The sequence below is a fragment of the Myotis nattereri genome (genome assembly GCF_964212035.1).
Source record: "Myotis nattereri genome assembly, chromosome: 9".
NCBI lineage: Eukaryota > Metazoa > Chordata > Mammalia > Chiroptera > Vespertilionidae > Myotis > Myotis nattereri.
In genome coordinates, this window is record NC_138084.1 from 38,539,621 (window position 1) to 38,565,884 (window position 26,264).

The window sequence follows — 26,264 nt, forward strand, 5'->3', positions numbered from 1 at the left end:
GAGACAGCTCACATCCCTTCTCCCTGTGAAATGGGTAATCTTCTTTTACCCATAGGGTAGGGAATGTCCCCAAACCCATGGGCCGGGTAATATCATCATGTTCATGCATACCTGCCTCATTCCACGATGGATTTGAGCTTTCTGTATCACTCTATTAGAATGGTGGGTAATTGCAATGTATCCATGGGGTGAGTAATCCCATTCTGCCAAGGATCCACTCAAATGCTACAGAGAAGAAAACCTCTCTTCACTGCGTATGGCCCCGCCTGAGCTTGGCAGAGTCTGGAAAACAGCTGCAAGTATACAAAGCAAACCCTCTCATGTGACCAACCTGGGAACACAGGGTCCTCCGCACATGACACGGACTGGCACCAGAGCCTGCACTTGTGACCCGAACCTGGCTGAATTGGACTAAGGCGTGGGAAAGATTTTGAAGAAGCCCCTCTGGCCAGGCACAGCTGCCCTCTGTCCCCTGTGCCACATGGCACGCCTGCTGTGGCAGGGAGTCACTTGCAGGCTATTTGGCTTCCATCCAGATTCCAGAATATTTACCAAGGGCCTCAGTGTATTGAGGCTTGTTCACTGTAAACCCAGGCCTGAAACTGCTTTGCTTGAGGGCATGTAGGCAAATTAACCTGATGAAGTGTGTTTGCTTAGTGTCAGCTTTATTGTATTTCAAGCAAGAAGAGAGATGCTGGGGAATAAAGACCAGATGAGGCTAGAGGTCGGGTCCTCATCCGCAGACTGGTTTTCGGGAGGAAGTAGCTTCTGAAAGGCCTATAGGAAGGTCTTGTGTGAACATGAAAAGTGGTTAAAGGGAAGACCATTATTTTTGGTATGAAATGATTGGGTGGACAAACATACATATCGAGTGTCCCCCCAAAAATGTATACACACACTTTGAATAATTATAAAAGCAGTGTTTATTAAAATACATTTCATTTTCAAAATTGAGCTGCCGGCTGTTAAAGGGTGCATACATTTTTTGGAGACACACTGTATTTGGTGCTTCCTTGGGCAATGACAAAACTATGGGACTTGCAGTATTTTATTGCTCTGCCTTTCATTTTGTAACTATGTTATTTTAAATGGCTCACCTAAGCTCTTCTCATCTCTAAAATGGCAACTTTAAAAATTTGTTCTGCATACAACCCCATGATAAGAATTAAATGTGTAACAAAGGTGCAAACACTTTGCACCTGGAAGGTGGTATTCAAATGCTAATGTGTTTACCTTATTATTATATCTGCCTAGCTTGGTAAAGAGGCGGAGCTAGGGGAAATCCAGATTAAACATCAATAAAAAAAAGCGTACTTTAGTTAGGCAGTAAATATCGAAGAATATCAAAAGGCATTTGTGAAAGAGGAAAGCATCTGGGCAAAGGCCAGAGGAGAGAAAAGCCAGCAGTATCAGAGGATGGCCTGCATGTCTGACTGCTTGGAGGGATGGGGCGGGTAGAGTTAGAGTCAATGCTAGCAAAAGAAAAGGGTGGAAGTAAACTGGATCAGAATGTGGAGGGCCTTGATCGCAAGACGTTTGGACGGGTAATGCAAGTTGTTGAAAATTTCTGAATGCCAGACTCTCCTTTAAGCTCTTGGAAGATCTCTAAGGCAGCAACATCTGGGAGGAGGCACATGCATTCCGACTTCTAGACCCTCTCACTGTGTGTGATTGGAGGGGGACAGTATTGCAGAGGGGCTGTGGCCTCGGTGTCCTGGAGAGCAGTTTCCAAGGCCAGGGCGCTCTCCCTCTGGCTGTAATGCGTTACTTCACAGGCTGCTTTCTCTTTGTCTGGAGTTTGTAAATGATCTGGCTTCCATCATTCCAGGCATAGAGCTGCTTATCTCTGGCGTTGTAATGGATCATGGAATGACTTCTCGGCCGCCTGGGAAAGAACAAGTTGGGCAGATCCTCCTCACTGATAGTGCCCCGTGGGTCATAGACACAAGTGATGCGATGCGGGCCGTGGCCACCAGAACGATAGACCACATAGAGGACCCCGCACAAGAGGAACCCAGCTTCAGCATCCTGGCTGCTGCATGGAGTGTCCCATGAGTGTTCCACTCCGAGCGTGCCAGGCTCAATTTTTGTGAGAACCAAATGGCCATGGAGGCCTGGCCCTGCGTGGATGGCCCAGAGCCCGTGCTCATCCACGGCCAGGTCAATGTAAGTTGAAGGGGAGTGCTGGTAGACCAGGGCTCGGCCTGCCCCTCCTGGGAGCAGCATCCGATCCTCCACGGTCCTCTTCTGCAGATTGTATTTGACTATCTCATTGGGAGTCCCTTGGTTATGAAAAAATAGGAAACCTTTGTAGACCACTTGGCCTGTTCCCTGCCAGGAATGTGGTAAGACCAGCTTCCGGGGGCCTGGCTTGGTGCTATCTTCCAGGAGTGCCTGCATGTTTGCAAATTCCCGAATGGTGTTATTTCTGGATCCGATTAAGAAATAAACCTTTGGAGAGTTGCTGGCAGCATCTTTCATCCAAGAGCCATCTGTGTTCAGAGTCTTCTTCACTATTTTCAGAGACTTTATGCCCATCAGCATGTTGTCACAGCCTGGCCAAACAGGAGAAAAAGGGAAGGTTACTTTATAAACATGAAATATCTGCTTTTCTCAAAGATGGCTTTTCCCCCCTTCATTGTCTAGAATGAAATTATCACATAGATCAATGACAATTTATGGTATGATTCAATGAATCAAATAATTAAATGAGTAAATGGGCCTCTGCTAAGGGAGTTGCTGTCCAGTTAGAAGAGTCAGCATTTCATTCAAGTCAGGATACAAACAGCCATTGGCTGTCAAAAGCCCTGTTCACTCTCTAGAGCACTTGGGGGTTGAGACAGGGAGAATGACCTAGGTGTGAAGCTGCCCAATTCAATTCCATTTGCCAAGGTTTTATTGGGTATCTGCTGTGTTCTTAGCATATAATACTCCCAGAATAGTGCTAAATATTAAGGGTAAAGAAGTCTAATTCTGACATTGCCATGAAAACAAAACAAAACAAAACATGCCTTAGCTAAGAAAAGAGACACTTGGAGTAGAACCAAATCACCCCAGTTCAACCCAGCCTAGATCAACAAACCCTAATTCAATCACAGACCATGAGAACAAGTGATTGTTGTTTTAAGTTATTCAGTTTTGGTTTTGGTTTGTTCCACAGTATTTTTGAAGCAATAGATCTCTTTTCTACTGTATAATCTCTCTCTCTCTCTCTCTCTCTCTCTCTCTCTCTCTATATATATATATATATATATATATATATATATATATACACACACACACATATGTATAGGTTTCCTATTTTTTCTTGTATTATTATTTATTAACTATTGTATTATTTTCCATACAAACAACTGTAAACCTACTTTTGCCCCAACACACACACATAAAATCAACACTAGATCATCATCTAGTGAAGGACTCTGGCCCTAAACTACTAGAACATCATAAGAGCTCTATTCACCCAATCATTTATTTATTCATGAACTCATGCATGCATTCAGTCAGCAGACATTGGACACCTACAAAGGCAAGATACTGACCTGGGTGTTATGAGCTGGGGGTGCCATGGGCTGAGATGCAATGATAAATCAGGAGTAGTTCTTGCTTAATACATATTTGACTAACTAGGATATAAAGCTTAATGTGAATTTTTTTTACAAAAGAAGAACAGGGAATAGAGATGTCATTTGAGGAGGTGGAGGCTAATCTGCATTTGAATTGGCCCTTGAAGAATGACATCCTAAGATAGGTGGGAAGAACATTCCTGACAGTTAACAAAACCGTTATTTGGGAAAATCCTCCAAGATTAGTGTTAACAACATAGTATCAAATTTAAAGCAATTTGAGGCATCAAATTTATGCCTCAAAGTAGATGCATAAAACAAAGTAGTAGATTGAAACCAGATTTATGCTTGGATCCTTGAGGGTGGGGCTAAGGAAGATGGAGTTTATTCTACAGGCAGATAGGGAGCTACTGTGGATTTTGAGCAAGGTGAGCAATGATGAAGCTGTTCAACAAGATTAATTAGCTGGCAGTCATGTGTATAATAGATACTTGGGAAAGAGGCTAGAATCAGGGAAACCAATTAGAATATTTCTATAATTCAAACAGGATGATAAGGATATAAACTAGGTGGAGGAAAATAAAATGAAAAGAGGGGTTTACATTTTTCTAGCTCCTCATTGCCACTTCAGACTATTATAATTCCACTTTTGTGCAAACAACAACAACAACAAACCCAACCCTTCCTTTGTAGCTCATACTGCCAACTCCTAGTCTAAGTAACTGACTATTGTTCAGGATGCTATCCCAAATGCATCAAGAGCCTGAGCTCTGCAACCTCTTCCACTCCACAGCACCTTACTTTCAAGTCACTTTAGCAACGCCCTCCCATGGCCATACTCTGGATCCCCTCTCCTTTTAAAACTCTTCCCTACCATAAATCTAAATCTCTAATATCCTACCTTTACCACCACCAACATCTTATTCTTCATTTCCCCACTCCTTTGCTCTGACCCCCTTCGTTCTTCCATTTCCTCATGCTGTCCAGTCCCTCCACCTCTGCTTTCTCCCAGGCCATCAGCCTTTTCTTGGCCTCACTTCCTTTCCTGTCCATCCTAGATCACTGTAATAGCTCTCTGACCAGCACCTTCACCCATCAATCTCTCGTTACTTCACAATATTCCACTCTACAAAAATCCGTTCAAACACCTGTCTCTGCCCTGGAGAGTGCACTGGTGGAGAAAATCTCACAATGGTGCATCCTGGTGCCGCTACACAGTAGGGATCCCCAACCTCAGCTGAGCCCTAAATACAATACTGCTTTTCATGGTTAGCCTCACATCTTCCACATATAGCAGCTATTATACACCCTCCACAATTATCCCACCATTCCCTTCAGAACAACAGATCAACCATTTGAAAAATGAACACCATTAGACATGAACTCCCTTCACTTCCTTTCCCTCACTTACAAACTTTTTCTTCAGTTGTTCCTGCCCTTGTTACCCTCCCACACATTTTAGAAGAGGCCATGCCATTCCTCCTGTCCAAGACTAACACATTCACTGTGCTCTGGCCTCATCCATTCCTGGCTTCTTCTAGACCTCCTTGATGAGTTATCACCTTTCTGTTATCTTGACTTTCTCCTTCACTATGAGTTCTTTAGCTTGTAAACATCTTGCCTGCATTAAAAAAAAAATCTCTCTCAGTAGACACCCTTTTCTAGTTACTTCATTAGATTCTCCTACAGAATAGTCTACTTCCTCATCTCCCATTCTTTCACATCATTATAACTTCACAGAAACTACTCTTCATAATGTTACCAGGAAAAAATCAGACCTTTTATGTCCATATCTTCCTTGGCCTTTCTGTAGCATGACATCATTGATCAATTCCTCCTTCTTGAAGATTTCTCTTTCCTTGATCTCTGTGTCACCACTGTCTCTGTGTGCCTACTTGTTTTTACCTCTGACTGCTTATGGCAAAGACAATGTCTGTGTTCATCAAATGCCATTTCATTTTCCTCATCCCTAGTTACACATTCACAGCCTCCTTTGAAGTTAGGCTGCAGCCAGTCACCTACGATCTGTCCAGTGGGAAATGGACTGAACTGGTGTAATCCATTTCCATCTTGCCATTTAATATGCTATTTTTCAGAAATAGCACATTTAGAGTCTTAGAATTTTGGATCAAGATGATATTAGTTCTACTGGTCATTTCAGGGATTATCAGTTCTAATTGAGGACTTGTTGGGCCTGCTCTGTTAGTCAGTCTATTGTGAGGTGAGTGGTATTATGGTGGCAGAAAATATGAAAAACTCTGTGGTTCTCCCTCAAATACTGATGAGATCTGTATCATGGGTAGGAGAGGATGGTCTTAATAAAAGCATGGAACTCTATGGTCCTCCCTCACTGACTGGAGGGTGAGGTGGTGAAATGATACACATGTGTATAACAGTCTCTCGAGGAGAACTGGGCACTCTGAGGGCCTCCTTAAATCCTTCCAAAGACTTTGGTACAAGAAGCTGATGTGCCAGTGGGTTGTCACTTTCTGCTTAATAAATGTTTGGGTTCTGTGGTCAACTGGAGGTCATCTAGAGTTAGAGGACAAGAAATAGGGTGATGGGAGAGAAACTGGACACAAGAAAGAAAGGTGCACAGTCAGAGAAGTCCCACAGGTTCTGAGGTAAGTAAGCATTTATTTTATTTTATTTATTTTTTTTTTTATCAAACTGCTTGTTACTCCAGATGTTTGGGTAGGAATTCTACTGTAGATCCTTAATCAATTCGTCACCCACCATTATCATACCTTCTCTTTCCTCAAGCCTCCATCATGCCCTCCTCACTCTCCTATGAAGATCTTGCCTCTTATTTCACTGAGAAAATAGGAGCCACCTGAGAACTACATCTCCTCCCTGGATTACTGTGACAGTCTCCTACTTGGTGACCATACCTCTGTCCTTGACTCCCATAGTCCATTCCCAGCCAAAGGGGTCATTTTATTTTTATTTTTTAAAATATATTTTATTGATTTTTTACAGAGAGGAAGGGAGAGGGACAGATAGTTAGAAACATCGATGGGAGAGAAACATCGATGAGCTGCCTCCTGCACACTCCCACTGGGGATGTGCCCACAACCAAGGTACATGCCCTTGACTGGAATCGAACCTGGGACCCTTCAGTCTGCAGGCTGACGATCTATCCACGGAGCCAAACCAGCTAGGGCCAAAGGGGTCATTTTAAAATGTAAGTCAGATCATGTCACATGTCTGCTCAAAACTCAGGAGTGACTTTCCATCTCAGTGAGAGTAAAACTCGAGTCTTTGCCTTCCAGAGCATATGTGAGCTCCCCCTACTGCCTCTCTGGCCTTGTCTCCTACACCTTTCCTACCTTGCTCATTTTGTTCAGCTTCACTGGTCTCCTTGCTGTTCCTCAAATTATGCCAAGCATTATCCTGCCCCAGAAATTGGACACTCTTTGTTTCTTTTGCTTGCAACCCAACTATCTTCCCCAAGATTTCCCCATGGCTTCCTCCCTCACTTCCTTTAGGTCTGTTCTCAAATGTTCCCTGATCATTAAAGCCTTTCCTGACAACCTGATAAAAAATGGCAACCTCTTCTCCAGCTCTCTATAACCCTTTTCTCTCATTCATTTTCCTCTGAAGTGCTTCCTATTTTCTATCTGACCTATCGTAAACTCATCTGTTAACATATAGTGCTTGACTTCCTTCAATAGAATGTAAACTCCATGAGGGCATGAACTCTGTCTTATCTGTTTCACTCACTGCTGCATGTCTTTCCCCTAGGATAGCAACTAGCACACAGGCCAGTATTTGCTGAATGAATGAATGAATGAATGAATGAATGAATGAATGAATGAGTTTTCTAGCCACCAAATCTACCAATTGTACCTAAACCCATACCCTCTGCCTTCTCTCCTGCTCTGCTTTTTCAGTGGATCTAATCCCCTCTCACTACTCAAGGATATAGCACATGAAATTATCTCTCCTCTCCTGCCTCAATAGTCTCTCCCTTCCTATTGGATTATTCCCCAAAGTAAATAGAACTTTCTAGTGTGGCTCCATTTCTCTGTTTCACTTTACAATAAAACCCCTTAAAAGAGGACTTCCCTCACCTCCAAATACCCTCGAAGCTACTCTAATCAGCTCCAGTTCTCCACTGGTCTAAATTCCCCTGCCCCTCCACTAAATCAGTTCTTGTCAAGGTCTCTGACAAGCTTCATATTTATAAATATGAAGGGTCCATTCTCAATCTTCAACCTACTCAACCCCTTGAAACTTTTTCTTCTCTTTTTTTTTGGAGCACCCCTCCCATCTTTCTGGCTTTCTTTCTTGGCATCCATTGCTGGTTCCTTCTCATCATCTACCTTTCAGTGCTCTGTCCTCATACTTCTTTTCTCTACAATCACTTTCCAAGTCACCTAATTCTACCACATGGCTCTGAATCCCATATGAATTCTAAATGATGAATTCCAAATTTATATCTAAAATAATGTCTTATCTTGACATACCTACTTAATTCCAAACTAATTTATCCAATTGCCTACTCAATGTTCCTGCTTAGATATCTTCTAACTTAACCCGTCTAAAGCAGAACTCCTGCTTTTATCCCCCAAACTCTCTTTAATCCCACTCTTCCCATTTCTGGTAAGAACCATCCAACAAATTTATTTTCTGGAAGTCCTGCCTGATTCTTTTCCCTCCATTTCTCCCACACCAGCAAGTTATGATAGTAAAACTTACTTTTATGACATTATACTTAAATTAAAGTGTTTAAATGCATGTCTCTCCCTCTCTTCCTACCACCTCTTCCTTTGTACTCCTTGAATCTTCTCCTCTTGCCTAGACCATAACAATAGTCTCTAATTTCTCTCCCTTTTTTACTCTTGCTGATATAAAGTATCTTCTCCACAAATCAGTAAGAGTAAATTATGTGACTAACCTGCTAAATCCTTTCTACTATCACTCTTGGAATAAAATCCTAATCCCCTACCCCAGTGATGGCAAACCTATGACATGCATGTCAGAGGTGACACGCGAATTCATTTTTTTGGTTGATTTTTCTTTGTTAAATGGCATTTAAATATATAAAATAAATATCAAAAATATATGTCTTTGTTTTACTATGGTTGCAAATATCAAAAAATTTCTATATGTGACACAGTACCAGAGTTAAGTTAGGGTTTTTCAAAATGCTGACACGCCGAGCTCAAAAGGTTCGCCATCACTGCCCTACCCTGTCCTAAAGGACCTACATGATTTGGCTGCTGCCTATTTCTGGGACTTGATCCTCTCCCCTCCACTCCCTTGCTCACTGCCTTGTGACTACCTTGGCTTTCCTGCTATTCTGGGAGCAAGTCAAGTTTGTTTCTGCCTCAGGGCTTTTGCACTTGCAATTCCTTCTGCCTGGGGTGATCATTTTCTTGATCTTTCCACAGTCTGCTCCTACTCATCTTTCAAATCACAGTTGCAATATCATCTCTTTAAGAATCATCTTGAGACTACTGCACCTAAATTTAAAATGATGTCCTATAGCCCATAGCATCTTTTCCTATTTCCTTGAGATCACTTCTCACATTCTGTAATTATGTTACCTGTTTTACTTATTAGCTTACTGGCCTTCTCCCCACCACACTGTAAGCTCCACAACGGCAGGGCCTTCGTCTTCATGTTTACTACTGGACCCTACCGCCCAACTCGGTGCTCAGCGGGTTCAATAACCACCTATTGAATTAATGAGGAAAACAGCTTCATTCAAGTAGATGTCTTTCTAGGGCAGGGTGGGCAAACTTTTTGACTCGAGGGCCACAATGGGTTCTCAAACTGGACCGGAGGGCCGGAACAAAAGCATGGACGGAGTGTTTGTGTGAACTAATATAAATTCAAAGTAAACATCATTACATAAAAGGGTACGGTCTTTTTTTTCAATAGTTTTATTCATTTCAATTTGCCCACGGCTGTTCTAGGGCCTAAATAGTGCTGCATATCCGGAGTTGTGATCACAGTCCTAAGTAAATACTATCTGTAAAGTACTTTAAAGCTTGTAAGATACTTTCAAATCCGTTACTTCATTTAAAAATCGGACACAAGGTTCTCGTCAAGGGAACACATGGCAGGAGTGGGGTAAGGACCAACCTTGGGTGGGAGAAGCTGAGTCCCAAGAAGGTCGGTCCTTTCAGTGGTCATGTTGTCACTGTCTGTTCCCAGAAGCTCACAGCACTTGCCTGTCCCCCAGCGTGGCCAGAGCCAGACGTTGGGATGAGATGTAGAAGTCTCTCAGCCATCAGCTGCCACCCTGTGCCCTGATGCTATGCTTTGCCAGCCTGAGGGATTGCTTCCCTGTGGCCTCTGGGTCACCTTTGTTCTGATTGACCTGCATTATAGAAAGTCAACCCCGGGGGAAGGCAGAGGAGCCTGGGCCAGCTGGGAACCTATGCACTGCAGGAGGAGCTAACAGAGGATCCCCGGCCACAGTGAGCCTTGGGCGGCGGCATGGAAGGAGCAGTGGGCTTCCCTGTTTACCAAGGCCCGTCTCTGCTAGGGCCCAGGATACCTTTTTTCAGTTTCACAAGCTCAAGCTGTCTCGTGTAAATGCTCTGCTCCTCCCATATTCTCTGGTGATCACAGAGGGTGAATGCATGCAAGTTTAAGCTTCTAAGTCATAGGTTCTCAACCTGTGGGTCGCGACCCCTTTGGGGGTTGAACGACTCTTTCACAGGGGCCGCCTAAGACCATTGGAAAACACATATATAATTACATATTGTTTTGTGATTAATCACTATGCTTTAACTATGTTCAAATTGTAACAATGAAATTGGGGGTCACCACAACATGAAGAACTGTATTAAAGGGTTGCGGCATTAGGAAGGTTGAGAACCACTGTAGTGATCACAGATACCTTTAATGGTGAGGAGAAGGGATATTAGAGAATCTTAGAAACAGTTCCCCATCGCTATCAAAAAAACAAGCACAAAGGCTTGAGAAGTTATAATCTGCTTGGTACTGTGATAGGTATTTAGATTAATTTATCTAATTCTTAGAATAAGCCTACATGGTATATATTTTAATCTCCACTTCCCAAGTGAAAAAAAAGTAAAGGCTTGGATAAGTTACTTGGATAGGTCACAGAGCTGTGTCCTTGGAGCTCAGTCTGAGCCTGGAGGCAGGGCCAGCCAGGACACCTCTAGCTAGTCCCAGGGACATGTTGGAGGAGTGTGTATGGGTGTGGTGAAAAGAGGTAAAGAGTGGGTGAGTCTGGGTGTGCCTACACAGGCATGGGTGAGGGCAATGAACTCCTTGGGACCTAACCACAGGGTGATACGATATATGCCTTAACAAGGAAGCCTCCCACCTGCCCAACCTTCTAGGAGGGAAGCCAGCAGGCTTGCAGCCTAGCTGGGAGGGATTATGTCTAAGAGCAAGGCACGTTCAATATGTCACCCCTAAGAAAATGTTCATTTAAACTGGAGAAGTACACGTTGGCAGTTACAAAATAGTCATGGGAATGTAAAGTATAGCACAGGGAATATAGCCAATAATATAACAGCTGTATATAATGTCAGGTGGGTACTAGACTCATGGGGGGGGATCACTTTGTAAGGTATATAAATGTCTAACCACTATGCTGTACACCTGAAACTAATATAATATTGAATGCCAGCTGTAATTGAAAAATTAAAAAAAATAAAGTAAATTACAGTAGAAACTAACACACAAAAATTCTTTCTCCTTCTATCCCTCCATTCTAATGCAGAGTCCTTGGAGAAACAGCAAAACGAAGAGGTGTTGATAGATGGTCTATATCAGGAAACAGTTCTGGGGGAAAAGGAACAGAATTTCCCCCATGTGCTCCCTTCTGCTTCTCCTATCCCTCCCTGGTCGATGGAACCTGGGACGGAGAGTCGGAGCCCTGAGGGGTCTGAATTCCATCTCTGGTTCTTGCTGTGTCTCTCTAAAAGTCCCTTTGTCAATCTGGCCTTAGCTTAGCTTCCTCCACCATAAAACAAGGGGTTTAGGCTGGATAGTTTTTAAGGGCATATATTTTATAATTTTTATACATTCCTTTTTTGGAATTTGGGGAGGATAGACTTCCAGTGCTTGAGTATAAGGGTAAGTTGAGACTCCCTGCTGTGCTTCTCTTGAGAAGAGATAATTAGCAGGAGGAAAGGAAGGATAGGAAATAAATGTAAAACCTTTGAGGCCATCCAAGATGCAAATTATTGGCTCAAATAAACTCTTACAAATAATCTCAAAGAAAGATGCAAATTACTTAACAGAGACAGTGGCATTCAAGGTTCCACCTGCAAACCAAAGAACGGAAGCCTGTGCTTTCCCCTCAGGCAGAATTGCAGACAAGCAATTAGGACAGAATTTGGCCCAAGGCCGCAGCACAGTGAATTCGTACACAAAAATCACTTATTTGAATTTAAAAAAATACTTTCCTCCTTATTTAATAACCACACTCTCCAACCCGGTGAGACTTATCCTTCTGTAGGAAGGACTCAGTAGGACTATGTTTTAGAACATCAGTCTGGATGTTGGTAGAGAATGAACTGGGGGGGTGCAGAGTGGGAGAGGGGCCACAGAGAGACAAGTAGAGTGTCTGTAAGTATAATCCAGTAGGGATTCAAGGAACAAAAAGAGAGGTCAGGCCCTAACTGGTTTGGCTCAGTGGATAGAGCTTCAGCCTGCGGACTCAAGGGTCCCAGGTTCGATTCCGGTCAAGGGCATGTACCTTGGTTGTGGGCACATCCCCAGTAGGGAGTGTGCAGGAGGCAGCTGATCGATGTTTCTCTCTCATCGATGTTTCTAACTCTCTATCCCTCTCCCTTCCACTCTGTAAAAAATCAATAAAATATATTTTTTAAAAAAAGAGAGGTCAGGTCTTAGTAATCAATTACAGGAAGCTGGGTAACAAACCAGATTCAAGAATGGGATGACCAGACACATGAGATAGTGACAGAAAAGAGAGGGCAGGTTTGCTTGGGAAGAAGAATGTCAAATTCATTAAAGAGAAGAGAATTCCCAGAAAACCATGAATGTTTTGACTGCCTCTTAAAATTCTGTTATGAACTTGACTTTTTCAACCACCTGAATTGTATTCATGTTAATAAACAGTTACAAATACCTATCAAGTGACAGGTATGATGTTAGGCACCAGGATGACAAAGATGACAGCTCTCAGATGAGTAGTCAATTACATCCCTTCAAGCTATTACAATAACATTGTCAACGTGAACTTAATTTTCTAGAAATTAGGGTCATGTCATTCTGTTCACGCATGGAATGAGTTTCAGATATCTAGCGTGGCACTCAAGGTCCTTCCTCTGATTTCCTCTTTTGTCACTCTCCCGCCACACTAGACTGGTTACAGTCACCAACCATGCCATGGCCTCTCAGAAGTTTCAGGCATTGCCCATACTTCCCCTTAGCTCACCTTCACTAACTCGGGATACATCTGCTTGTCTTTCAAAACAAAATCTCTGAGTCCCGCAGAGCAGTGGAGGGGGGTGGGGGGTCGGGGGATGGCTGCTCCTCCTGCATGTGAAGCATTCTGTGCATCTCTCTCTTAGGGCACTTCTCGTGCTGAACTGGGATCGCTTATTCACTGTTTCCTTGCCATCACTTCAAACAGAAACCGTGTCTTATTTGTCTCTTTATCCACAGTGCCTGGGACACAGTACCTATTTACCTCCTATTGAACCTTCTACTTACTGTCCAAACTCAGGAATCAGTTCAATTCATATAATGCAGTGTTAGTCAGTGTCCAAACCTGCTATCCCAACTCATGCTATGCCAACTTAAACATCAAATTGATTTGAATAGCAAGAGGTACGTGTGGACATGAGCAGGCGCTATTTCAGTGTCTGAGTGCCTGCGCGGATGGACGGCAGGAAGGCAGGGAGGCTTCTATGAAATGGTACCCAGTGAACCCTCAGAGGTGGCTTTGCAGGGCTGTGACTCCAGGGCTTAAACAGGGCCTGGAACACAATAAATGCTCTAGATGTTGATTTTGGTGAGTTAGACAGAACTCTGCTAAATCCATGTCACAGGTTGTTCTAGGTTCCCAGCACTAAATTCAAAGTATTCCATGGCACCCAGTACGGAGCCCTGACAGTTTTCCTTTTTTGGTGATTAGCAATAGATTGTGAGACAGAAAACAGACTTGATCTGTGGCTGGTTGCTTCATGGGGGTGCACGGGAGCTGAAGCTGTGTGTGTCCAGTCTGCTTGCACCATGAGGTCCCACAGCTGGAGTCCCACACAGCCAGCCTCCTTCAGGTGCTCCTGCCGGAGGCGGCCAGCTCTCCATATCTTATTCGGTTTTCCTCCATAGTATTTATTATTTTCTATCGGACATGTTATATTTATCTTTTAACATATTCACTGTTTGACTCCTCTCAATTGAATGTAAACCTTAGGAGGGCAGGCTTTGTCAAATCTGTATATTCACTGCTATTTGTCTTATCCTAGAACACCAACTAGCACACACTACAATTTCTATATTTTAAATCTGAATAAGGTAAATATCAATAGATGTAACTTACATAACTCATTGGGGTCCCAAATAATTTTTAAAAGTGTAAAGGGTTCCTGAGACTAAAGTTTGAGAATGCTGTCCTAGAGGATCCAGGCTGGTCAACACTGATGGGAAAGGAATGCCCAAAGTGGGCCGTCCTCCGGGAATTTCTGATCAAACCGCTCTACTACTCTGTATCCATTATCGGACTGTTGCAACACTTAAGCATTCCAAGGTTGTAATTATGAACTTCCTGCTTTTATTTATTTTTCATTGAAAAACAGAGCTGGCTTTTGTTTGTTTGGGGGGTATTTGGGGTGTAGTGTTTTCCCCCCTGTAATATTCTTACCAAACTAAAAAGAATAGAAACGTTCTTTTCCATTTCTAGGTGTGGTACTGCCATTCTCCCATTTGTGTAGTTAGAAACAAAGTCATTTTGACATTTCGCCATGGATTTTCCCCGTGAGATAAACTCATTTCATTTTGTTCTTGTCCTCCTTTCTCAAATTCTAGGGCCTGTTATCCTGAACTTGAACTTTGCAGCGCTCTTCTCAATGGCTCTACTATCTCATCTCAAAACTATCAAGCACACTAATGCCCGATTCACTGTTCTCATATAGAAAATTGCAAACTTAAAAACTGATCCTGAATACTGCCTGTCTCCAGGGGGTCAAGACCAAATGCCTTGTTAGGGTGGGCTTTGGAGCCAGACTTGGAACTTGCTTTGGCCAAAAGAATTCGGTAAAAGTGACCAGATCTTGGTGTGCTTGTGCCCTCTCTCTCAGACCTCTGCTTCCACCAGGTTCACCTTCTGAAAGATCAGAGGTCACATGGAGGAGATCCAAGTCTTCCCAGCTGAAGCCATTGCCAGCCATCCCCGGGCAATGTGCCACTAGGGAACCCAGACAAGAGGGGCCAAGGCTGGCCCAGCCCAACACAACTGCCCAGCTCTCCTGTAGACTCCTGAGAAATAACCAGTGATTGTTGTTTCAACTGCTCACTTTCAGAGTGGTTTGTTATGTGGATTATTGTAGCAACAGATCACTGACACGGGGCAGAGGTGAGGGGGTGGGGAGCAGAGATGAAGGCTGAGATGAATCCCGTGTGTCTCGGGGTGATGCGTCCTCTGGATGTAGCAGGAATGTGGGAGGAAGTCAGGCTGCGGGAAACACCCTGAGCCACAGCTCCTTCATCTGAAAATAAGTCATCACGGTGTCCACCTAGCAGAGCTGTCATGGACAAGATAACAGATAAAAAGTGCTTAATGCAAACTTTGTCTAATAAACTACTTCTCAAGGTCAGAAAATATTGATTTCTACTCTGTTCCAGGCACTGTGGCAGACTTGAGAAACATAGCATGAATAATGCAGGGATGCATGAAGTATATTTTTGTTTTCAGAATAGCAGATCAGACACAACATAGAGCATCGGGTGAATGGAGATAGGCAGTAGTGGCACAGGACAAAGCTGAGAAATGTTCCAAGTTGCTGTGGTCAACTGTTGACTTGTTATCTACTTTCATAATAAAAGTAAATCCAATAACTATAGTACATACATTATTCATAGCTTTTATTTACTCAGCAGGTATTACTTTCATAGAGAATAACACAATAAATTATTTAAAGAAAGCTAGATTAGGGTCAGGTTGTAAGGGCTTTCTTTATGCTATTTTATGGGGTTTGCTTTAGCCTGTAGGCTGTGGTTGCCATCAACGTTGATACAGCAATGATAAAGTAACTCTAGCAAGATGACCCTGATGACAGCAGTATACAAGAAAGCCCTGGTACCGCAAGCGAGTGGCAGCCTGAAGATCAGTTAGGAGGCTCTTATAATCAAGACCAGGGATGATCAGAGTGGTGCAGATGGAAAGAATACATTTGAGAGATACTCAGAAGGAAGAATCTACGGGTTGTGGTGCCGGTCAGATGGGGGCCCAAGAGATGCCCTGAGATTGCTAGCACAGGAAAGTGTGTGTGCAGCTCTTCTGTGAACTGAGGGAACCAGAGGGAAGCGGAGGAGTTTTGTAGTTTAAGAGTAAGTGAAGAAAAGTCAGGAATTAAAAATCTAGAAGGTGGGGGAAGAAAATTGACCCTTCGCGGCCAAAATTTAAAAGGATTTAAACCCAACTGTTCATGGTAGGAATCACCATCAAATAGCAACCAAGAGAATTGACATGGTCTTCACGTGTGTCCCACAATAAGATCAGAAGCAGCGGAGCCTTGCGGGCACAGGCATCTAGTCTCAGAACAGAGGGCTCCCACTTTGAGTGCCTGTGTGACAGGCCTGGAGATGACCTCCCTGCCTCCAGTCTCACCCACCTATGCCCACTCAGCCTCCCCTACTGCAGTCCCTTCTGTACACTGTGACCAGCATGACCTTCCTAAAACCTCCGTCTGAGCCCGGACACTCCCATGCTTACCACTGTCCAGCAGCATAGCTCACACAGTGGGAGAGGTGTAGGGTGGGAGCCAGCCTGCCTTCGTTTGAATCCCAGTTCTGGCGCCAATTAGCTGAGTCCTTGGAGAGTTGCTTATCGTCTCAGTGCTTTGATTTCCTCACCCATAAGTAGGGGATGATTGTAACCCTATCTCATAGGGTTGTTGTGAGAATTAGGTGATATGATCCAATATATAAAATGCTTAAAGATGACCTGCTACATAACAGGCACTCAATAAATACTACCTACTCTTGTTCACATGACTGTCATTTCCCACAGCGTGAAAGTGTGACCTGGCTTAGCACAAAGGAGCTTAGCTCTCGTCTGGTTCTTTAATCTCCTCTCCAAGACTCCCCCCTCACCTGAGATCTACTGAACGCTAAGCCCGACCAGGCCGTTGTGCCTCCACACACTGTTCCATTCGCTCAAAGTGCCCTTTATTCTCCATTTGATCCGTTCTTTTCATTATTAAAACTCAGCTTGAGGGTTACTTTCTAGATTCCCGTCTCCCCCATCTCCAAGGCAGCCCTGACCTTGCTTAACTGCTTAGTGCCGGCCCCTTCTGCTCCTGTGACACCTCCACCGGACAGTCTCATTCTGGCTGTTATCCTCTTTGCTTACGTGCTTCCCCACGTGGCTATAAGCTTTTTCAGGACAAGATGCTATACCAGTCAGTGTCCCATCTCTAATGCCTGGCACAATGTCAGCATTAATCTGGAATTCAGTTAGACATTTGTTGAATGAATGAATAAATGAGTGAGCCAAATAGAATAAATGGATGTTCACTCCACCTAGAGCCCAAAGGCAGCAGCTGAAACAACTTTGGGACCTTCTGTTAGTATCCGTAGTGATGGGACTGGAGGTATCCTCCTAGACCACAGGCCTTCCGGATGGATGGACAAGAGACGTGCTGTGCACAGGGGCCTTTCTGGACCCAGCACAGTGACCCTGAATTCTCTAGGACAGTGGTCGGCAAACTGCGGCTCTTGAGCCACATGCGGCTCTTTGGCCCCTTGAGTGTGGCTCTTCCTAAGCCTTAGGAGTACCCTAATTAAGTTAATAACAATGTACCTACCTATATAAGTTCAAAAAATTTGGCTCTCGAAAGAAATTTCAGTTGTTGTCCTGTTGACTAATGAGTTTGCCGACCACTGCTCGAGGAGGCAGCACAGGATGAGCTGCGCACATTACCCCCCTAGCGTTGCTGGCCCCATGCATGCAGCAACTTCTGGGTGAAGAACCTGTGTGTGTAAGAGTGTGTGTGCACGTATGTGTGCACACGTGTGTGCACTCAAGCACTCTCCTGGGCTCACACTTGTGTGTATACCCTCACTCTCCTCCTTCATGGAAATATATCTGCTTTAAATTAGAGTTACACATCTCTTAATGTTCGGCTGCACTTACCACAAACTAACAGACCCTGCAGCTTGGCTCACAGGTATGTTTTAGTTGGCTTCCAGAGGGTTTTTGTTTGCTTACTTGTCTTGTTTTTTATTTTATTTTGTTTTTAATGGCTTTGAGTATGAGGCTCACACATTTACACTACCTGAATGGATCCCACAGGCATTTAAATTTGCAGCAACAGACTTTCTTCTTTCAAACATGATCTAACAAAAGACATGAGTTATTTAATTTAGCAGGAAGAGGGTTACTTGAGGTAACCTGTGCGCATCCTTGTAATAAAAGGAGCTGGACTGAAACAGGAAATAAAATCTCTCACAATAGCTCGTTTTGACTGCCTTGAGAATTTCTTTATAAGTGATTTACAAGTTAAAAAGAGGTTAATACTCTTATCCACACAAGAATGCAAGTGTGTGGGATTGGCCGAAGAGTTCTGTTGGGTAAGTTCTCCATCTGGGTATCTGAGGCAATGGTGTTTTGCCATAAATTGTCAAGTGCAATGCAAAATTTCTTTATACTAATAAAAGCTAAAGAATCAAAGACTTGGAAAGATTTTAAAATATAAGTTAGATTGTATTCCAGTATCTTTCACTCACTGCATTCTAAAGTGTGTGTGTGTACCTGCTCTCCCTCTATCACTGGAAGAGAAGGAAGAAGAGAGAGAGGGGTTGAGGAGAAAGCGAGTGTTTATGTTTGTTAGAGTTAATATTCTAAAAATATACTTGCCCCCAAACATCCCTGGGACTGTGGCTCTCATGGGAACATCTTTGGGGATCTTCTCAAAATAAAGCTTGAAGACTTGGGAATAGCTCTCTAGGGAATGGTTTAATTACAGAGCAACTCCATCATATTAATTATCCCCAGAACCTGGTCCTTCATAGTTACCCAAGAAATAGTTCCTGAAATAAGCACCACTTAGACTAATGTTAGAATTTTCTGGAAATCTCTTGAGACACAAGGTTGAATTTTCCCAAGGAAGTCATATTATCCTCTCCCTTTAGATTTTCTGTAAAACACACACGCGCACGCGCGCATGCACACATATGAAACAAACCCCCATCCTAAGCTCTCAGGGCCTCCTGCTCTTAGTGTCTCTTCTATAGACAATTTTTACAGCTTCCTTCATGGGATGCCCTGATCCAGACTCTGGGAATACAGAAAAAAAGATGTAATAGCTCCTGATCTCGTGATCTGGTTTAGGAGTCAGTTACACACACACACACACACACACACACACACACACACACACACATAGTTAAAAATGTGAGTGCTCCCTTGGAGGACTGAATGAGGTGCTACAGGCCAAACTGCTGGAGCCCCCCTCCCAACCTCCCTCACCCCCAGAAGTCTTCCCACAGAATCCACAGCTTTTTGAATCATAAAGGGTGGGTAGAGAAAACAATATTTGTATTTTTAATTGCAACTGCATTGGGTAAGTCACAGAAACCTAAGAAGCTGGAGATGAATTTGTGCCACTTTGTGAGGGGCCTTCTCTATACAAAAGGCTAAGAGATTAGAATGGATTTTTTGTTGTTGCTCATAACTGATGGTGAATGACAAAAAAACAAAACAAAACAAAACAAAACCACCCAGAGGAGTAATGTGATTCATTTGGTGTTGTGGGAAGCCTGCATGATAGCAGATAGCCTGTAGGAGCGAGACCAGAGGGAAAGAAGCAGTAAAAAGGGCCAGTGCAGGATGTAGCACGTCCTACTCACTCCTCTGTCCCTACTGTGTATGTAGCACAGGGCCCATCCAAGAGTTGGGGCAAAAGTGGTTGTTAACATAAACCAAATCACCAAATGAGGGCCCCAGAGGCCCCAGGCATGGAAGGAGCAATCTCCAGAACGCTGACAGGGAACTCACCATGGGGAGGGAAATTTTCAGGCCTTCAGTGCGCGAGGGATGAGGCAGAGGATGAGAGTTAAATAAGTAGGAAGACCAGACTATGCTGAGCTTAAGTTGGAGTGGAAAGGGGCACTTCAAATCCTGAGGGGCTCAGGGTATTCAAGGACAAGGAGCAGCTCAGGGATCCACTAACTGTTCACTAACTGTTTAGGCTTGGGGTCCTGCCTGACCCCTGGCACAAAAGTTCAGGGACATTCTAGCTCAGACCACATTAGCCCCCAATCTTACACACTGGTTTTTTGGGGCAGCTTCTGTCCCATCCCCTGCGAGCTCATCCTTACCTTCACCCCTCCCCTCACCCCCTGCTGATCCCCAGTTGTTCCTTTTCAGAGGATGGCTCATCTCAATACCATGTCAGGGCCAAAAAGGATTACTCACTTGACCAACTTGATCCACTGCTTCCTATAATAGATAAGGCACTCTCCTCTCTGTCTTCTGACTCAGAGATAAGATGTTCCCTGTTCTTTCAAACCCGTATAGCCCCTCTCTCTGTGCCGACAATCCTTCTACATTCATTCATTTTCTCAGTTATTCACTGACAAAGATTTGTTGAACATAAACACTATATTAGGCACTGGGACACACACAGCATTGAATATGAAATGCAGGATTTAGGCTCCTATAGAGCTGACATTTGAGATCCAAGCAGTGACCAAATAAATGAGCTAGAAGACTTCAAAGTATTAAGTGCTTAAAAAAAAAAAAAAGTAGAGTAATAAGAGCTCCAAAAATCCTCTTGGGTTTCCTATCCCAACATATTTCTGATTAACCACCCAATGACCTAAGCCAAATCCCTGGGAAGCATCTTGAATGCATCCTTCTCACTCGCTTTTCACTCTTAATTATCAGTCACCAAGCCATGTGGATTCCAAGTCTCAGTGGCTCTCAAATCCATCTGTTCTCCATCTCAATGACACAATGTAGGCAGCATCACTGTTGCCCAAATTACTGCAGTATTCCCTTGGCTGGTCTTTGCTCTCTAGTCCTGTCCTCTTCCTTCATGTCATGCCCCTGCTTAAAACTGCTCAGTGGTTCTCTATCGTTTCTCAAGTCAAGTGCAAACCCATTAGCATGCAAGGTCTTTCATTACCTGGATCCTGCTGAACTCTTCAGTCCTGCTTCCCTACACTCACTTGCCCCATACAGGTCCACTCAGCCATATCTGCAGATCTGCATGCCCAAGTATACACACCCTCATATCTTTGACATGCTGTCCCCTCTGCACATACTTCTCTAATTTCTTTGTTCAAAACTCATCTCAAGTGTCATCTCATTTGGGAAGAACCATGCAGTTCTTATGAGGGTTACATTGAGAAGGGATGATGGCACCATGATGGCATTCAGCTATGTCTTATTTCCCTAATGGAGTGTCTCACATATGGAGCACACATAATTAGCCTATAAATAAAGTTTTCCCATTTGCAATAAACCATCTCAGAATACAGGCTTGGATGGGGGGAAGGGGAGGGAATTGTCTCGTCATTATTTTCACAAAATGGACTCACGCATAGGACATTTTCCTTCTCATTTATGTTTTTGCTGCTTGCTACTTGTTTTAATTTGAGCTCCTAAACATTATTCTTAATGGCTTGGAAGTGATTCTGATGGGTCACAAGATAGGATACTAACCCCCGAGATCCCACCATTGGGACAGTGTGCACAATAATAATTCACTGCAGACCCTGACCCTGAGCGTTGCCTGGCACATTTGCAGCCTCTCCCGGCTCACAGGGTCCTAGGAGAATCCACCAACCTGTCACTCTCCTGGAAAGATCTGCAACCACACGTCTCCACCAAACCAAGGTCTATCAGGAGATGCTCTTCCTGGCTGACCTCTGACACTGTAGCCTTGACCTTCTATGAGCCCTTAGGAATGCCATGTGAAATGAAAAGCTGCTTTCTAAGAATGGATTCTCCTCTGGACACCAGTTCCCTGCTAAGGTTGCCTCCACATGGGCACATAAGAGGGCACATCCAGCTATTACTGTCATACTAGGCCAGCACCCCTGCACTGTCTGTGTCTCTGAGTGACAGTCCCCAGCATGATATACAAGACCCAGCTCTCTTACTTGCATTCAGCAGAGCCTGGATCTTCTTCTCTTCTTCGGCTTCTTGGAGTAGCTTTTCTGCCAGCGTCTTGTCCTCTGATTCCACGCACATGTCTGCTTCCCGAAGGTACTCTAGGTAGTCAATCTCCCGCTGGGCGCGCTCCACCCTCAGTGCCAGGTTGTTCACTGCGCTCTTGTACTCGCTTGTGTAGGTGTGGCACTGCCCCAGCATCACAGATATGTTTTTTGAGAACTCGCGGAAGTCTTGAATGTATGCCTTCGTTGCTTGGGCACATATTTGCAGTCTTTGCTTTAGTCAGAAAATAAATTCCCAAATTACTGCTAGTTATTGAAGTTACCCAAGTAATATAAATAGCTATCATTCATTGAAAAGATTTAAAAAATACAAATAATTAAAAAGGGGGAAAATAAAAATCACCCTTAATTTCTTACTTTAAAGTGCTATGGATACTTCAATGTATCAATTTTTAAGTTTTCCCATGCATTTAGTCCTATATATTTTTCAATGTGGGCAAGTTGGTGCTAAACGTCATGGTTGAGTATAACTCCGGCACTTTTAAGGAGGTGGGGCTGGGGAGGAGGGGTCTGAGGAGGGAGCGAGTGAAGAAGCAGCAAGAGGCCACAGGCCTGGGAACATCTCATCTACCGCCTCCAGCCTCAGTCCATTGGCCAGACAACATTGGGCCTGCTCTGAGGAATGATTTTGCCCTGACTGTAAATAGATGACCAAACAATTTGGACTTTTAAGACTTTTCTGGAAAATATTGAAAATAAATATTGGAGACAAGAATGTCTTTGAAAGAAGATAATTTATCAAAATTTAGCTTGTACAAAAGCAAGATGATTAAGCATGAGATAGTCAATGTCAACACCAGGGTTGTGTCAAAGGCCAAGTAGGGCAGAAGGTCACATTTGCCCCGGGGAGCCTGTTCATGCTACAAAAATGTTGCATTTTGCAAAGTTCAATGAAATGGTAGCTGCAGTGTATGGAGAAGAGGCCCAGGCTCTTTCTCCGTTTAGCATCGCTGAAATCTGCTCACTTCTAAATCCAAGTTCAGTTTGGCAAAAGAAGCTAGGTCGGCTTCTTGGCACAACAATATCATGACTTTTTACAGTGACCTAACGGTTTATCCTAAGAAGACAAAAAGCAAAGCTAAAATTAGCTCTCATCCTGCTATAGTGAAAATGAAGAAAAAGTGACCCTAAATTTTAATTTTCAGATTTTAGAAGTTGAACCATCACATAATAACAGTTTTGGACATTTACCAGTATGCCAGGCACTATTCTAACTATGGAGTAATATTAAATCTTCAGAATAGCTTTAGGAGGTAAATTCTATGAACATCCCCATTTTACAGATGAGAAAAACTGCAGAGGGAAGCCCTGATCAAGGTCTAGGAGGTGCACAGTCTGGACTCTGGTGCTCTAAACCACTAGATCATAAAAAATTTCAAGTGTAACCATAGCAATGCATCCAAGTAGACAGGGAAGCATGGGTAAGAGAAGCATGTTCCTGTATCAGGTGCACCGATGCCACCTACCTCCAAGACTTGAAAGCGCTGGTAGATGTAGTGCACCATGCCCGGGTCCTGAGCACACTGTGGCGGGGGCACAAAGGCGGAGAGGAACAGAACCAGGAGAGCAGAAGCTCGCTGAAGGGCCAGCATCGTCCTGCAAAACACCCAGGGGTGGAATCTTCTATGCTGGGCCCCTCGAAGAAGACTCAAGGGTCCAGGTGGTGGTCTCCTGGTTTCCAGCCGCTGCTGTGAAAATCCTCTAAAAACAGCCGGAAAGCAAAGTTTGCCTGTTATTCCACCAGATGCATGACCTCACTTTGCAAGCTGGTGATCAAATCCAGCTGTTGGCAAGCGGGTCCCTGGAGGCCTAGCGGGCTGACTTGAGGAAGAGAGCTTCCTGGGTCCAGCAACTGTTGGCATCACCCTGACACACACATGGACCCTCCCCAGGCGAGTGCGGCACCCTGCTTCTGGGCCTGGGTGAACGTGCATTGGGGTGGATGCAGGAAGGGCTTCTCCCCTCTCCCCAACTCTTTTACTTTTGCTTTCCTCCCCCCAGTGGACTCTGCAGTCCAATCACAGCCCTGACCTAACACACACCACTCCCAACTTCTCAGAGCTGCAATCTCAGCTTTGTTTCTGGCAAAAATTCCCAGGATCCTTTTCCCAGAAGTCCTGTTGGGAGACCCCACCCCTCCTCCAGACTCTCTTTGCATTCCTGTAGCTCTTAAAGGCACAGCAAGGGGAAGAAAAGCTCGGATATACACAGGGCTGATTGCCCCTTGGAGAGAGATATAATGGGCTGCAGGCCTAGCCACCCAGGCTGATAGCTAAAAAATCTAAGGATTGAGAGCAGAAGAGTTTTATTAAAATGCACAACAACAATTAGTGATGCTCCTGAGGCTAAATCATCAGGAAATGGAACTCCTACAAGGAAGCCCTTGATTTTTCTGAGTTCCTAGTGGCAGAAGTCCCTTCACCTGTAGCTGCAGGCCAGCAATACGAAGAACTCAATTCCTACAGGCTCCAGTGCTGTTGAAGATAAATCACATCCTTAGGACAAAATCTTCTAGTTTTTGCCTTTGTTGTAGGCCTTTACTTACCTCAGCCTCTCCTTCCATGGATGGGTCCAAGATACCCATCGTTCTTTCTCAATCACCTACCAACATAGGGAAGGTTGGGGCATCTCTGGGATGTGGAAGGAACCCCGGCCAGGAGTCAGAAGACCTGAGTTCCCAAGAGACACTAACAGACAGGGAATTCCCAGTGTGGCCCTTGCCTGTCCCTGCCCCCCTTAGATGTTCCTTTCTACCTCTCTTCCAGGTGACCTTAGCCTCTAACTGTGCCTCCCCACGCCCTTGGCAAAATCGCAAACAATGACTCCTCATCCTCAGAACGAATTCCTCCTATTTATGAGAACCATCTTTGAACTATTTTCCAAACTAGCTGAACTCCAGCTGGTCCTTCCTCGTAAATCTTTATTAAAAATACTGCTCAATTCAGCCTCCTTGCCCAAGCGAGAAGGCTCTTTAGAAAACGTCTCATGCCAGGCATTTTGGAATCAAGTCTTCCGCTAAAGGAGCTCTGGTTGATTTTCTTCCAGGAGCGCCTCGCGTCCTAACGTTGGGACTGTGAACTAAGGTGGGTAAAGTCGAGTGGGGGAAATCAACAATTGCATCACAATTAACGTTGGGGGGCAGCATTGTGGATAAACTCGTTGTTGGTTTTCTATAGCATGCTTACATTGCTTTTACAATGACATATACATTCGGTATTAATGAGTCTAAAGAATTACCGGAGAGTTGGTGAGAACGTGGGGGGAGGCTTGGGGCTGCTGTTGCCCCGTCGTGGACGGGATGCGCTCCAAAGAGCTTGGCCTCAGAGTCCAGGCCGGCAGTTTCTCCCTCTGCCTGCCAGTGACTCAGGCCTCACACTGACCTCTCCTCAGTCGCCAGCCTCATAGGGACAAGCTTAGTCTCTGCTCCAACTGCACCCACATGGTCTTGGAGGGTTTCACTCTTCTGGATCCCAGAGGTGGCAAAGCCCCACAGCTGGCTCCCCTGAGCCTTAGGAGTGGTGAGCCATGGGGCAGACCCAGAGTGGAAACCCTCGTGATCTCGTGACCAGAGGTTTCATAAAGGAAACATAATCTCACCTTGGAGGTAGTCACAGCATTGACTGACAGACAGTAGCCAACTCTGACCATCTTCATTCAGAGCAAGCCTTACCAATGGACAGGAAAAGATGGCTGGCGCAGTCTGCGGCTGGGATAAGATTACTCACTTGGTTCTTTTGCCTTCCTTACCTTTGACCTCTGGCCTTGACCACTGCTATAGCTCTGTCGTGAGGACAGTGATCAAGTATAGTGTCTCCCTTTTCTCCCCTGCCAGGGCCCGATCCTTCTGCTCTCCTGCCGCAGTGTCTTGAGAGAGGAAAGGAATCTTGGCAGCCACCACTATGTCCTCCATGTGGCTGGATCTAGGTCACTAGGTCTTGATCTGTAAGCCCAGTCCTGATTGACTGTTTTCCCTAAATGACCAATCAGAACTGGACAAATTGACACCCAGCCAACCAGCCCACCAAGGCTGATCTCGTCCAGCTTCCCAGGTGCTCTTGGGGTTCTTTGCCACCTTCGCCACTGGCGGTCGTTTCCTGCTATGCCTCCATAGGAACTGAGGCCCTGATTTCCAGAGCCTCCTGTGCCCCCAGGATCCTCCGTGTTACTGAGCGGTGCTGACCGACTCTGGAAAGTGTGAAGAGACTGTCTTCTTGAGGAGGCAGAGCCCTGCTCACAGAATCCCATCTGGGATTCTAGAATTCATCACTCAGATCTGAACAAGATGTCTCATCTTTTTGTCTTCTCTTCCCTTCTCTTTCTTCTCAGCTTTTC

At 44.4% G+C, this 26,264-nt stretch overlaps 1 protein-coding gene across 1 annotated transcript; it reads right to left on the reverse strand.

The window, feature by feature from the left end:
• Positions 1 to 907: 907 nt before the first annotated feature.
• On the reverse strand, positions 908 to 23,635 carry OLFML1 (olfactomedin like 1). The gene is made up of 3 exons (XM_081099108.1): positions 23,399 to 23,635; positions 21,858 to 22,146; positions 908 to 2,555 (listed from the first exon to the last, which is right to left on the reverse strand). Exons 1-3 carry the CDS (start codon positions 23,522 to 23,524, stop codon positions 1,765 to 1,767), a joined length of 1,206 nt encoding a protein of 401 aa, XP_080955234.1. The 5' UTR covers positions 23,525 to 23,635; the 3' UTR covers positions 908 to 1,764.
• Between the last annotated feature and the right edge of the window lie 2,629 nt (positions 23,636 to 26,264).

Coding starts and splice junctions, on each gene's coding strand:
- OLFML1 (XM_081099108.1), bottom strand. CDS start 23,524: ATGCTGGCCCTTCAGCGAGCTTCTGCTCTCCTGGTTCTGTTCCTCTCC. Junction 22,147..23,398: donor AGCGCTTTCAAGTCTTGGAG/GTAGGTGGCATC, acceptor TTCTGACTAAAG/CAAAGACTGCAAATATGTGC. Junction 2,556..21,857: donor CCAGGCTCTGCTGAATGCAA/GTAAGAGAGCTG, acceptor CTGTTTGGCCAG/GCTGTGACAACATGCTGATG.